The sequence below is a fragment of the Panthera onca genome, chromosome E2 (genome assembly GCF_046562875.1).
Source record: "Panthera onca isolate mPanOnc1 chromosome E2, mPanOnc1 haplotype 2, whole genome shotgun sequence".
Lineage (NCBI taxonomy): Eukaryota > Metazoa > Chordata > Mammalia > Carnivora > Felidae > Panthera > Panthera onca.
Window position 1 is genome coordinate 8,905,930 of NC_138353.1, and position 15,304 is coordinate 8,921,233.

A 15,304-nucleotide genomic window follows, 5' to 3' on the forward strand; every position below is an offset into this window, starting at 1 on the left:
GTGAGAGGCTTTTGGTCACGTGGCTTTTGCTGCTCTCCTGATGATCGAGGAACATCTGTGTGTGTGACACCCGCTCTGCCCCCCACCCCCCAGAAATCCACAGAAATTCAGGCAGGATGCCGCAATCCCGGTTATGGGGCACAGTGTCCGTCGATCAGCCAGGGAGGCAGTTTTCCAGGCCCCCAGCTCTCTCCTCCCCCAGCCCCTTTCAGCCAAGTCCCAGTCAGCAGGTCCCGGTCCCCCTGATTCCTCAGACCCGGGAGTCCAGGGCCCCAGCGGGAAGGACCACCCCCCCCCCCCCATTGCATCATCCGGCTCAGGCTGATCTGGCCACGGTGGAATCCTAGCTCTTGCCAAGTGGGTCAAATATCATGGGTCAGGTGTGGGGAAGGTGATTGGGCGGGTCTGTCTGGATATAAATTTTGGAGTGCCTGCATCCATTCTAAGAGACCGGGGTATTCTGTCAGCTGGGAATCCACGGACACGAAGACCCAGGCGTTGAGGCTCACTAAGGTGCAATCCGTGAATCTCCTGTCCCAGACAACCGGGATCTGAGACGGAATCTAGACCATTCGGCTCCTCGAGCCCCAGACCCCGGATCTCACCTGAGGACGTGAGCCAGTGATGGGCTGGGACGAGGCCGGGTCCCAGCACCTGGGACTGTGGGTCCTGATGATGCTGGGCGTCCTTTTGCCGGAAGCCTGCCAGGCACACCCTATCTCTGACTCCAGCCCCCTCCTCCAATTCGGGGGCCAAGTTCGACAGCGGTTCCTCTACACGGACGACGCCCAGGAGACAGAGGTCCACCTCGAGATCAAGGCCGATGGCACAGTGGTGGGGACCGCTCGCCGCAGCCCTGAGAGTGAGTGCATAGACAGAGCCTGGTCTGAGGGAGCAGGGGCTGGGGGGCCCAGACCCCTGGGTCTGAGGGAGGAGGGGCTGGGAGCCTAGACCCCTGGATCTAAGAGAGACGGGCCTGGGCAGAGGTCCTCTGAGCCCCTGACCACTCTCTCCTCTCAGGTCTCTTGGAGCTAAAAGCCCTGAAGCCGGGAGTAATTCAAATCTTGGGGGTCAAAACGTCCCGGTTCCTGTGCCAGGGCCCAGATGGGACACTGTATGGATCGGTGAGTTTCTGGGGTCGCCCCCCTCCTCGTGCTCCCTCCTCCGTATCGCCTTCACCACCCAGGGTTCCACTTCTCGCACCTTGGGCCTGAGCCGGGCTTGGTTCTGTGCTCCCTGCCTGGCCCCCCCGCCTCGCCACCTCCCCTGCACGCGGGAGCTGACCTCATCATTTGTGCACAAGGGGAAACTGAGGCTCAGGCAGGGACACACCAGCTCCGAGTCACGAGGCCCGTGAATGACGGAGCGCCTGAGTCCTGTGACCTGTGACCCCTGCTGGTCCGCATGGGCTCCTAGCTGCCTGCTGGGCACAGGGCTGCTCAGGGGACCCATGGCCTGTAAATTGACCATGACCCCTTGGGTGGAAGCCAGACGCCTCTGTCTGGACTCAGAGAGCCCTAACTGGTCCCTGGGCTGGAATATTGGTCTCTGTGAAGTGAAGCCAGGGAGGTAGGCCTTGCAGGACTGCCCAGGGGTAAAGGGGAGGCCTGCTTCTGTTGCCTGTGTCCCGGAGGAGGGGCTGGGGGCCGGGACTCCTGGGTCCTGCAGCAGGAAGGTGCAGAGGAATCCCGTATCTCCGATGTCCGCTCTTGTCCCCTCAGCTCCGCTTTGACCCCGCAGCCTGCAGCTTCCGGGAACTGCTTCTGGAGGACGGATACAACATCTACCACTCGGAGACCCTCGGGCTCCCACTCCGCCTGCCCCCCCACAACTCCCCATACCGGGACTCGGCCCCCCGGGCACCTGCCCGCTTCCTGCCACTGCCAGGCCTGCTTCCGGCACCCCCGGAGCCTCCAGGGATCCTGGCCCCCGAGCCCCCGGACGTGGGCTCCTCGGACCCTCTGAGCATGGTGGGGCCTTCCCAGGGCCGAAGTCCCAGCTACGCTTCCTGAAGCCACAGCTGTTTGCTGTGGGGCCTCCTCTTTATTTATTGGGTTATTTGTTATTTATCTTATTTATTTTTTTATTTTGCCTACTTGGGATAATAAAGAACCTGAGAGGAGGGTCAGGGTGCGCATGTGTGCGTGTTTGAGGGAGGAACTGGGACCGGCTTCCCTGTCTCCCACTGCCGCCCAGGCCCCCCTGCCCCTGTTGACGGGAGACCCTGGGAAGGTCCCAGCCTCCCCCCTGGGCCTCAGTTTTCTGCTCTGTGTAGGTGTCCCCAGGGACTGGACTATCCCTGCCCTCGGACGGCAGAAGGCTTGCTAATTTCCCACCACCCGCCCCCAGCTTGTGTTGTGGAACCGTTTTTCTGAACGGCCTCAATCACAGGGGGACGTTGAAACAATGACACTGCAGACCTATAGCCTCATGGGAGATGTCGTTTTCTGGGTCCACTTAACACTGGGAAGGGGATGACGTCTTGGTCCCCTCAGGGCTGGGGCAAGGGCTCTTCGATCCTGGGGTGTCATTGGTGCTAGATGGGACTCGGGTCCTGAGGGATCAGAAAGCTGGACATCTGGACACCTGGGTCCCAGGAAAACAGTGAGAGGAGCCTGGAACCCTGTGCTGAGGGAGGGACTGGAGGGACTGAAGGCTGGGAGTCCTGGTTCTCTAGAAGAGGGCTTGAGGATCTAAATTCATCCGTCCAGGTGCTCATGGACTTGGAGTGCAATGACTGTCACAGAATGCAGTCCCAGTGAGCGGGTTGCCTGTCCTCTCTCCCCGCCCGCAGCGTAGATTTCCACGTTGTTCTTTGAGCGATTTCCTGGGTAGGACAGAAGGGAGGACAGAAATGTAGACAACTCCCCAGATTCACGGACAGCGCTGATGTCCAGGTGTCTGACCCACTCCCACGGCGTCTTGGGCCCTTCATTTTTTTTTTTTAATTTTTTTTAACGTTTATTCATTTTTGAGAGACAGAGACAGAGCATGAGTGGGGGAGGGGCAGAGGGAGAGGGAGACACAGAATCGGAAGCAGGCTCCAGGCTCCGAGCTGTCAGCACAGAGCCCAGCACACGGCCCTACACGGGGCTCAAACTGTACGATCATGACCTGAGCCGAAGTGGAAGGCTTAACCCACTGCGCCACCCAGGCGCCCCAGGGCCCTTCATTTTTAATTCCAAGGTTCAAATAAGAGGAACATCTCATTGGAGAGGGGATATAGCTGCAGGTCCCAGCAGGTCCCAGGAGGGACCCAGTGACTGGAGGAAATGAAGCTCTCTGCATCTCGTGGCAAGTGTGGCTGTCTGCTCTGGTGGCACAGGGCTGGCTCCGGCAGGGAAAGAGTTGTCACCGGAAGCAGATTCCGAAACGCCACAAAACTCGCCGGAAAGAGCGGCTTCGTGGCTGCGGGGGAGCTTCACGTGGGATGTATGTTCCTTGGTCAGAGGAGTCCACCTGACTCTGGAAAGTCTCCCCCCTGCGAGGGAGCAGGAAGCACCTTGGGGCATCTGCCCTGATCACTTTCCCGCCCACCCCACCCCTGCAAGCCTCCCCTGTCTTGGAGAACGGGGACCTGGCCAGCCTGGCGGGGAGGGAAGAGGTAGCGGAATGTGGGGGGTGGGTCCTAAGATAGACACCCAGAGAGAGGAAGTCAAGGACCCAGGAGGAGGAGGAGGAGAAGAGGGACAAACGTGGGGCTCGGTGGGGGGAAGGGGGGTGTCAGAGATACCCAGAGAGGGGCGGGACCCTGGAAGAGGGAAGCCAGACAGGAAACCTACAAAACTGCAAAATGTGTTAAACAAGCAAACACCTCTCCCCCCACCTGGGGATGTTAACTCTCAATCGCATTGTCTCTCCTTTCCACTAGAAGCAGGTTAATGTCAAAATTAAAAAAGAAAGGGGTGGGGGGGGTGGTGCCTGGGTGGCTCAGAATCCGCAGCAGGCCCAAGGCTCTGAGCTGTCAGCACAGAGCCCGACGCGGGGCTCGAACCCATGAACCGTGAGATCACGGCCTGGGCTGAAGTTGGACGCTCAACCGACGGAGCCACCCAGGTGTCCCTAAATCACCCTCTTCTTATGAGGGCACCGGTCACGTCAGGTTTAGGACCTGGTCTGATGCAGCGTGACCTCATCTTGATTGGATTCCACTGGCAAAGGCCCTATTTCCAAATAAGGCCACATTCACAGGTTCCAGGTGAACTTGAATTTCCAGGGGATGCTCTTGAACTTGGTGCACACCTGGGCAGTCTGTTAGATTCGTCTGGTCTTGCTCACCTGTCAGGACATTTAGGAGGGGTGTGGACCGGGATCGCTGTCCCGGGCTCAGAGTTCTTAAAGTTCAACTCTTTGTTCTCTCCGTACGGTGTTTAAGAACACAACCATCTCGGGGACTCCTGGCGGGCTCAGTTGGAGGAGGGTGAGACTCTTGATCGTGGGGTTATGGGTTCGAGCCCCACGTTGGGTATATAGAGATAACTTAAAAATAAAATCTTTCGGGCGCCTGGGTGGCTCAGTCAGTGGAGCGTCTGAATTGGGCTCCGGTCATGATCTCACGACTCTCAGGAGTTCGAGCCCCTGATCGGCCTCCCTGCTCTCAGTGCAGAGGCCACTTCGGATCCTCTGTCTCCCTCTCTCTCTCTGCCCCTACCCCGTTTGCACTCTCGCTTTCTCTCAAAAATAAACATTAAAAAAAGTAACAAAATATTTTAAAAAATAATAAGTAAATAAACAAATAGAAATTACCTGTTAGTATATCCACTTCTCCAAAATTTTGTAGAGGGATCTACCTCTGTTTCCCCTCCTACCAGTACCCGAGCCTTTTCTCTCCTTTACCCCCAGAGCGCCTGCCAAAATCGACCTGGGGTTTCCTTACGCTAGTTTTCACAAGAATAGACCTTTAGTCCAACCCCTAAAAAGAAAGGATAATGATGAAACCTCATAGAGGTGTTCATAATTGCTACAATGGCAATCACATTATGTAAATGTATCAGATTAACATGTTTATGCACCTTAAATTTTTACAATGTTGTATGTCAAATACGAGCAGGAGAGGGGCAGAGAGAGGGGGAGAGAGAATTCTAAGCAGGCTCCGCGCTCAGCCCGGAGCCCAACACGGGGCTCCATCCCAGGACCCTGGGATCATGACCGGGAGTTCAGAGATCAAGAGTTGGATGAAGTGCCCCCTGCAGGGAAAGTTCCAGTCTTGCTAGCTTCCTTTTCTTCCTGGGCCGGTACTGGCTTGGTCCCAGTCACTTGTATGTCAGGGGTTTGTGCAAAATGTTTGTTGGTGAATTTCTGCTATCGTAGTTGCTCTATGTGGATCTGTTTCTGTTGTTGTTTTGGGGGGGTACGGGGGTGGGGGTGGGGGTGGAGGTGGGGGGTGAAGGAGGTGGGAGGTGGGGAAGATCCAGCCAGGCTTGTGCTGCCTAACCTGAATCGAATCGTGAGGGAGGAAACATTTTCCTATCAGGAGACCTTCTGCAAAACAACCGGCCTTGACGCTCTTGGAAGAAGTCAAGGTTAAGGACAAGGCCAGGAGGAAATGCTCGTGTTAATGGACACCAGAGGCAGCTCTCTGAGCAATCAGGTGACATCCCGGTGGTGAGGAAGACGCTTGATGAAATTTGAATGAGTTCAGTGCATTAGATGGTGGTAATTGATCCACGGGAAAGTTTCTGATTTTGATGATTGCCTCGTGGTTATTAAAAAGAACGTCCTTGTTCTTAGCAAATACAAATACACGCTGAAGTACTTAGGGACAAAGGGGCATGGTATCTCCAGTGTTTTCTCAAATGTTTCTGGAAATGTCAATATATAATAACAGAGAGAGATAGCGACCGGATGATAAAGCAAAACGCGGGGGGTTGCGGGGGGGACGGGAACAGCGAGAACTGAAGAACCTAGCAACGGATACATGGAGCTCTTTGCACAAGTCTCAAAACTTTTCCATTAGTTCAAAATTATATCCGCTAAAAGCTGTGCCCGTGAGAAAAAATCCCATGCTGTGGCCCTTGTTACCTGGCGTCTTTCCAAACATCCTTCTAAGTGCGTGGACAAGCTTCTAAGAAGAGGGACGCCTGGGTGCCTCAGTTGGTTGGTTAGGCATCTGACTTGGGCTCAGGTCATGATCCCATGGTTCATGGGATGGAGCCCCACATCAGGCTCTCGGCTGACAGCATGGAACCTGCTTGGGATTCTCTCTCTCTCTCTCTCTCTCTCTCTTTCTCTCAAAATAAATGGCGTGTATATTGGCAGGCACACTGAACACGACTACACAGCCTTGCCTCGCCCTACCCCACCCTGCAAAAACTTTATTTACTTTTTTAGATTTTATTTTTAAGTGTGTTTCTTTATTTATTTAAGTAATCTCTGCACCCGACGTGGGGCTCACACTCATGACCCTGAGATCAAGAGTCACATGCTCTTCTGACCGAGCCAGCCAAGCTCCCCTTTCTATTCCTACTCTTGTCTGTGTTTTTTGCTGTCACATCTGAGAAACCATTGCAAAACCCAACGTCATGAAGCTTTCCCCGTTCTGTGTTTTCTTCTTTGATCTTTATAGTTGGGGTCGTTAGGTTTAGGTCCCTGATTGAATTAGAGTTAATTTTTGTATATGGCGTCCAACTTCCTTCTTTTGCATGGGGATATCCAGTGATCCCAGCTTCCTCGTTGGTTGAAAAGATCGTGGTGGGGTCTTTTAATGTCAGAAGAGCTTTTAAGGATGGACACAAATATTCACAACTATTTGGGTTTCTTTGGTAATGATTAATGAATTTTTAAGCAATCCCCTTTCCTCTAAACATTCACTGACTACGTCCACAGCTAAAAATAGCAAAGCTGTGCGTTTCACAATTTCAGATTTCTCCAAACATCTGAACACTGCGGATGTGATCAATGGGCTTCCACAAGTCTGGCATCTCAGATTCCCCTAAATGAGTTAAGTGCCTTGAAGAGAAGACAAACATTAATGCAATCTTGATCGGACGTTTTGAAAGTCGAATATACCAGATCCTTCCAAATGCCTTTAGTATCCCAAGGACAGATCAGAGTACAGTGATCAGCAAATCAATCAGTTTCTTTACATGAAACTGACACAAAAGTGTCAGTGTCACGGGGGCACCTGGGTGGCTCAGTCGGTTAAGCGTCTGACTTGGGCTCAGGTCATGATCTCACGGTTCATGAGTTCGAGCCCCGCGGCGGGCTCTGTAGCTGACAGCTCGGAGCCCGGAGCCTGCTTTGGATTCTGTGTCCCCCTCTCTCTCTGCCCCTCCCCCGCTCATGCTCCGTCCCTCCGTGGCTCTCAAAAGTAAATAAACATTGAAAAAATATTTTTAAAGTGTCGGTGTCATGGATATAAAGCTGTTTGTTTCTTCAGTACCTCTCTTCTGATCAAGATTTTGATTTAAAGGTCCTGATACTTCCTCTTCCTTGTGATTTTTCTTACCTGTCAGACAGGTCAGGCTTGGGGCACCTGGGTGGCTCAGTCAGTTAAGCGTCCCACTCATGATCTTGTCTCAGGTCATGATCTCATAGTCGGTGAGTTTGAACCCCCATCGGGCTAGTGTGGAGCCTGCTTGGAATTTGGTCTCTTCTCTCTGCCCATCCCATGCTTGTGTGCTCTCTCTCTCTCTCTCAAAATAAATGAATAAACCATAAAAAAAAAAAAAAAAAAAAAACAAGAAGAAGAAGAAAGAAAGGGAGGCTTCACTCGCCCATAAGCCAACAATTTGGGGGTTGAAGATTCAGTCCTAGGACACGAGCCCTGCTACCTCCCAAGTTAATTCCCACCAAGCCCAGATTCCGGGACAGGTAGACTTTGTCACTTTCACACAGATTAGGAAATTGATTTGGGTGATCCTGATTTACTTCCCACGGCTGTTCGCTCAGAGCGGCAAATCCTCGTAGCACAGCCCGAAAAACATTCTCTAAGAGTTGTCCTATCATCATAGGCAGACGTGAGTTAGCCGCTGTTTGTTCTGGAGCCTTCTCTGTGAAAGGAGCACTTTCTCTTGCTCACGCACTCTTCCCTCCGCCAGTTCCCGGGAGGCCAAGGGCTGCTGTCTGTTTAGCGAGAAGCTCACCCTCCAGCTCTGTGACCCCTGGCAGGAGACTAGGGGGCGGGAGGCGGTTGCCGAGGACCTTCTTTCCCAGCCGCTCCGGTTCCAGGCTGCATCCAGCGTCCAGCCACTTTAGACACTTCCAGCACCAGCCAGCCGCACCCCTCAGACCTGGTGCCACCTCCATAGGGGGCCCCTTCCTGGAAGGCAGGGTACCAGCTGCCTGGGCCACACGTCTGACTTCTACCCTGCAGGGGCCACTCCTTCAACTTTCTACAGCCCCAGGAGCCCCAGCTGCTACCTCTACCCACCTCCGGGACCATGGTTTCTTTTTGCACTCTCCCCGCACTCACATAACCAATTCCCTTTAACGCATTCCCTGTATCTGAGGGGCGCCCGGTGGCTCAGTGGGTTCAGCGTCTGACTCTCCATCTCGGCTCCGGTCGTGATCTCAGGGCTCGTGAGTTCGAGCTGACAGCGTGGAGCCTGCTTGGGATTCTCTCCCTCTGCCCCTCCCCTGCTCTCGCTCCAAAGAAACAGATAAATAAATAAACAGACAAATTCCCTGTATTTGAAATACCTAGGGTGGTTTCCGTTTTCCTGAGCAGACCCAGGACCTGGTCTGTTTCAGGTCAACTGAAAGCCTTTGGTCAATTTTGAAATCACAATGTTATCTTTCTTCCTTCCTCCCTTCCTTCCTTCCTTCCTTCCTTCCTTCTTTCCTTCCTTCCTTCCTTCCTTCTTCCCTTCCTTCCTTCCTTCCTTCCTTCCTTCTTCCCTTCCTTCCTTCCTTCCTTCTTCCCTTCCTTCCTTCCTTCCTTCTTTCCTTCCTTCCTTCCTTCCTTCCTCCCTCCCTTAATGTTTATTTATTTTGGGAGAGTGGGAGAGAGAGCCAGAGAGCGAGGAGGGACTGAGAGAGAGAGAGGGGGAGAGAGAGAATCCCAAGGGGGCTCCAGCCCAGAGCCCGATGGAAGGGCTCCATCTCACAAACCGCGATATCCTGACCTGAGCTGAAGTCGGATGCTTAACCAGCTGAGCCACCCAGGCGCCCCCAACTCACCACATATCTTTCTGAAAAAGCTTAGGGTCTGTAATACTGGCAACTAGAAGATGAACACATTCAGGGATGCCTGGGGGGCCCCGTCGGTGAAGCATCAGCCTCTTGATTTCCGCTCAGGTCGCGATCTCATGGTTTGCGAGATCGAGCCCCACGTAGGGCTCGGTATGTTCCTCCAAGAGACAAGTGGATAGAAAATCGAAGGAGACAAGGAAGGTAGAACACAACGTTCCAATAAACTTCTAGAGGAACATATAGAGCTGAGAGGAGAGATGAGTTTGAAGACGAGAATAGCTGAGCACTTCCAGAACTGATTAAAGACGTGGGTTCTTGGATGTAGGAGGCACATGTCTTGCGTGGGGGGAAGAGGGGATACACACCTGGACATTATCTAGTGAACTTGAAGAACACCAAAGACAAAGAGAAGACTTTTTTTTTTTTTAAGAGCCAGAAGTTGGTGGGCTTCTGACCCCCGCCCCCCCCCTTCAGATTGGAGGTTCCAATCCAGATTGGATGCTTTTAATTTGCTATGGTGGCTCACAGAAGTCAGGGAAACATTTTTGTTCACCAGTTTTTTTTTTTAATTTTTTAAATGTCTATTTATTTTATTTTTGAGAGAGAGAAACAGAGCACGAGCAGGGGAGGGGCAGAGAAAAGAGGGAGACACCGAACCCCAGAATCCGAAACGGGCTCCGGGCCCCTAGCTGTCAGCACAGAGCCTGATGTGGGGCTCGAACCCATGAACCATGAGATCATGACCTGAGGTGAAGTCAGACACTCAACCGACTGAGCCACCCAGGCACCCCTGTTCACCAGTTTATTAAAAGATGATAAGGATATGAGATGATGAGTTTATTAAAAGATGATAAAGGATATGAGTCAACTGCCAGTTGGAGAGATACATAGGGTGAGATCTGGGGAGGAAAGTCTGGAGCCTCCATACATGTTCCGACTTCCATATGTTCACCAGCCTGGAACTTTCCAAACCCAGTCCTTTTGGGTCCTTATAGAGGCTCCATTGCAAAGTCATGATTGACTAAGCCATTGGCCATCGGCTGATTCAACCTCTCCTCCCCAAAGGTTGGGCAAGTGGGGTAGGAATGAGAATTCCACCCTTTCTTTCCCAAGGTGGGTCCTCCTGGCAACCAGTCCCACCTTTGGGTGGGATCCGAAAGTCACCTTCATTAATAAGAAGACAACCACGTCACCTGCAGGGCTCCGAGGCCTTTTCAAGACGTGGATGAAGACTAACTACATCTGAGAAACATATATTTTGGTCATCTGACAAAATATGTATATTTCTCACAATCATTATCATAATGATATCCGCCCCCCCCCACCCGCCACTCCCGCATCTACCTTGGGCTTCTGCTCACCCAGCCGGTCCAGCACCCCCTCTCAGCACACACACCTTGCAAGATCCCCACTGTGCTGAGCCCTCCCCACCCCACTAAGGTCGGGACACTCCATTCTGGGCCACTGATCCTCCCCAAGCTGGCCTCGCCTGCTCCACCCAAGGGCCTGAGGGCTGTTTGTTCAAAAAGAAACAAAAAAGAAAGAAGAATGTCGGGTCCTATTTTGCCCCCATTTGAATGCCTCAGTGTTTTCTTTTCTGGCTTCTGGATTATGAGTCACAGTTTAAATGCTTTCTCCACACCCAGGTTATAAAGGAACTTTCCAATGTTGACTTCTCTTTCTTTCATGGTTTTGTATTTCACATTGAAATCTTTGAGCTATTTGGAGCCTATTCAGCGTACTATTTTTTTTCCACTCCTTCCTTCTATTGGATTGATGGGGTTTGCTTTACTGCCTTATTTTTTCACATTTACTTTTAAATCAAAGTTTTCTATGCACACAGTAAAGTCACCAAGTGCTGCTGGTCAGTTTAAAGTTCCACCTCCGGGGTGCCTGGCTGGCTCAGTTGGTTGAGCGTCTGTCCGACTTCGGCTCAGGTCATCGTCTCGTGGTTTGTGGGTTCGAGCCCCACGTCGGGCTCTGTGCTGACAGCTCAGGGTCTGGAGCCTGCTTCAGATTCTGTGTCTCGCTCTCTCTCTGCCCCTCCCCTGCTCACATTCTGTCTCTCTCTGTCTCAAAAATAAATTAAAAAAATTTTTTAAAAACATTAAAACAATTTAAAAAAATAAAAATGTATTTACTTGTTTTGAGAGAGAGAGAGAGAGAGAGCAGGAGGGAGGAGGGGGGCAGAGAGAGAGGAGGAAGAGAATCCCAAGCAGGCTCCACACTGTCAGCACAGAGCCTGTGGCAGGGCTTGAACTCATGAACCTTGAGATCGTGACCTAAGCCGAAATCAGGTTGGACATTTAACAGATGGAACCACCAACCATCCTAAACATTGTATTTTTGCCATTTCTACACCCAGAGTGAGGCTTGAACCCACAGTCCCAAGATCAAGGGTCACATGCCCCACCGACTGAGCCAGCCAGGCGCCCTTGGGGGTGTGAATTAATTCAACCAGTGGAGAATGGCTGATCAGTATATGCTAAACCTGGACGTATTCATAAGCTCTATTCATAAAAGCCCCAAATTGGGACGCACCCTGAAATATTGGGATTTATAAAAAGGAATGTATATTTGATCTCCATTCTGTTTCTGGCAGAGTCCCTAAACCTTTACCATTTCCGACGTGCTGTAGAGTGTTCAAGGTGCCTTGATATTCTTAACAAACCCCTTTCAACCACATTTGCCTTTGTATGGTGACTTTAGAAAGCACCTAAGAGCGGGGGGCTGGTTGCCAGGGGAACGAACCAAGTGGTTAGAGGGCTGGAACTCTCAGCCCCACCCTCTGACCACACGGGGGAAGGGGAGAGCGACTGGAGGCTGAATCCATCACCAATGGTCAGTGATTGAATCAGCCCTGCCTGTGTAAGGAAGACGCCATAAAACCCAAAAGGACGGGATTCAGAGAGCCCCCAGGGGGATGAGCTCCTGGAAATTTGGGGAAAGTTGCCCCTGGAGAGAGCATTGAGGCTCCATACCCTTTCCCCATGCCTTATCTGACTGTTCCTGGGTTATATCCCTTTTTTTTTTTTTTTTTTTTTTAATTGGGGTGGGGGTGTGTATCCTTTTATAATGAAGCAGTAATCTCGTAAGTAACAAGTTTCTTTGAGTTCTGTGAGCCACTCCAGCTAATTAATCCAACCCAAGGAAGGGATCGTGCTAACCTCTGCTCTGTAGCTTACGGGACAGAAGGACAGGTGACAACCTGGATTGGGAACGAGTATCTCAAGTTGGGGGGAGGGGGGCAGGGCTTCTGGTACCGAACCCTTAACTTGCAGCATCTGCGACTCTCCAGATAAATAGCGTCAGGAATTGAGTTAAACTGTAGGACGCCCAGCTGGTGTTGGCGAATGGCTGGTGTTGGCGAATGGGTCGGAAAACCCATCGGCACTGGTGTCGGGATGACGGACGCAGAAGTTCATTACCAGTGGAACGGGCAGTACATTGAGGTACATTCAATGAGCAAACTATAACCACGCAAAACGTCTCACAGAAGGGCGTTAAGGGAAAGCAGTCCTGTTTTCTCTTTCTCCTCTCATACCTGATCTCTCACATCCCGTCTGACCCGTTGGTCTGACCTTCAAAATGCACCAGAACCCGATCACTCTTTGCTGCCCCCGCCCTGGTCCTGCGGCCTTTGCCCGCCCGGACTGCTCAGTGCCCGCGGCGCTGAAAGGTCCCCGTTTCCAACCTCTCCTCCCTCGACCTGTTCCCCACGTGGCCGCCAGAGGGCGCCTGTTCCCCACTGATGGGTCACTGAGGTCCTTTTCTGCTAGACACGCGTCCCTGGCCCCGGGCTCATTCCTAGAAAAGCCTAAGTGCCCACAAGGCTTTGAAGTATCTGGCCCCTTCCTTCTCTGCCTTCACACCCCCCCTCTCTCCCCAGGGCTCGCTCACTCCGTTCCGGTCACGCCTGCCTTACGGTTAGTTCCTGCAACCCTTGGCGCTTCCGCTAGCCTCAGGGCCATCGTACTGGCTGTTCTCTCGGCTAGGAACGCCCTTCCCCCAGATGCCCTCATGGCTCATCCCTCACCCGCTTCAGGTGGCTGCTCCAATTACACCTTCTACCGGGAATTGAATGATATTCGGGAATCGTTGTTAATTTCATTATGCCGTGGGAAAGTGATTTATAGTAGGGAAAATGTCTTCACTGTTGGAAGACACAGGCTGAAGGGTGGAGTGGAGAAGATGGCTCGAATGGGTCCTAAAATGGTTCAGCAAATACAGAAACATTAAACAAAAGAGGCAAATGAGGCAAAATGTGGCAGATTGCTGAACACCAATATAGAGGGCAACCTTAGGATTCTTCCTATTTTTCTGTACATTCCAAATTTTCATAATCAAAAGGTTTTCTAAGTGCCACTTAGAAAGCCTCGGTGAGGCTTTTCTGGTCCACTATATATATATATATATATATATATATATATATATATATATTTTTTTTTTTAAACGTTTACTTATTATTGAGAGACAGAGAGAGACAGCATGAGCAGGGGAGGGGCCGAGAGAGAGAGAGGGAGACACGGAATCCGAAGCAGGCTCCAGGCTCGGAGCCGTCCGCACAGAGCCCAATGCGGGGCTCGAACTCACAAACCGTGAGATCATGACCTGAGCCGAAGTCAGACGCTTAACCGACCGAGCCACCCGGGGCGCCCCACCGGGCCACAATATTCAAAAGTATCCTTCGGAGAGCCTGGGTGGCTCAGTCCGTTAAGCAATGGACTCTTGATTTCGGCTCAGGTCATGGTCTCATAGTCCTGGACTGAGCCCCACATGGGGCTCCGTGCTGACAGTGTGGAGCCTGCTTGGGATTTCCTCTCTCCCTCTCTCTCTGCCCCTCCTCTGCTCATGCTCTCTCTCTCTCTCAAAATAAATAAACATGAAAAATAAAAAATAAAATAAAAATTATACACCCTTCCCTGCTTTGTTTTGCTCCATAACACTTGTTTGTATTTACCACATATGCAAGTTTTCTGTTTTATAATAAATAAATATATACATTTAAAGGTATAAGTATAGTATTCCTCCTGATATATAAATATCAGAAGGCACATAAATATACTTTATACTATACAGTATGTAAACATACTTCATAATATACAAGTATGTAAACATGCTTAATAATATATAATATATATACTTTCTACTATATAAACACACTTTGCACTAAATAAATACATAGCATATATTTATAAAATATTTTGTGTTAATATATTTATATAAAAATATTACATATAGGGACGCTTGGCCGGCTCCGTTAGTAGAGCATGAGACTCTTGACCTCGGGGTCATGAGTTCGAGCCCCAAGTTGGGGGTAGAGTTTACTTACTAAATTTTTTTAAATTATATATATATACTATACAATAGAAATTATATAATTTATAATATTGATTTTACCAGGGTGTTGTGTTTACTTTGTCACCCACCCCTACCCCACTGGAATATGACTGGCAAGAGGGCAGTCTTGTCCTCATCTAGACTCTGCTGGGTCTCCCGTCCCAGCCCAGGGCCTAACACACAGTAGGAAAGTTTGTGGCATGGATTAATTCCCTTCCCCTGGTTCCTGAGTGGGCCTAAAGATCCTTCTGGCAAGAAAAAAAAAAGTCCTTCAGGGCCCTTCTCCGCCCCCCCCCCCCCAGCCTCCCAAGCCCTGCCTGGTTCCAGTGCGCCAGGCACAACTATTCTATTTAATCCCCCCCCCAACAAACTTATGAGTAAGGTACTCTCCTCACCCCCATTTCATAGATGGGGAAACTAAGACCCAGAGAGGCTGTCCCTTTGCCGAAATTCACACAGCTAAAAAACGAATAGCTAAGATTTTATTTTTTTGAGAGAAGCGTTGTGTTCCTTTCTTTTTTTTAAGGTCTATTTATTTTTGAGAGAGAGCACAAGCAGGGGATGGGCAGAGAGAGAGGGGGCCAGAGGATCCAAAGCGGGCTTAGTGAGGACAGCAGAGACCCCGAGGCGGGGCTCGAACTCACGAACCATGAGAATTTCCCCTTGCATCCTGGACCTTCTCCCAAGCAAGCAATCATTGACAAAAGGGGGTGAGAGGGTTTGCCAGTGGTTATCAACAAATCAGAATTTTATTCCAAAGCGGATGGTTGCTGGGTAGGCCACAGACCTTGCCTGCTCAATAGTCCCCCGTGGGTCTCCCTCTAGCAAAGGG

The 15,304-nt window shown here is 51.1% G+C and overlaps 1 protein-coding gene across 1 annotated transcript; it reads left to right on the top strand.

The window, feature by feature from the left end:
• Positions 1-426: 426 nt before the first annotated feature.
• Positions 427-2,126, top strand: FGF21 (fibroblast growth factor 21). Its single transcript, XM_060652777.3, has 3 exons — positions 427-862; positions 1,021-1,124; positions 1,722-2,126. The coding sequence occupies exons 1-3, from the start codon at positions 625-627 to the stop codon at positions 2,010-2,012; spliced, it is 633 nt and encodes a 210-aa protein (XP_060508760.3). The 5' UTR covers positions 427-624; the 3' UTR covers positions 2,013-2,126.
• Positions 2,127-15,304: the final 13,178 nt, after the last annotated feature.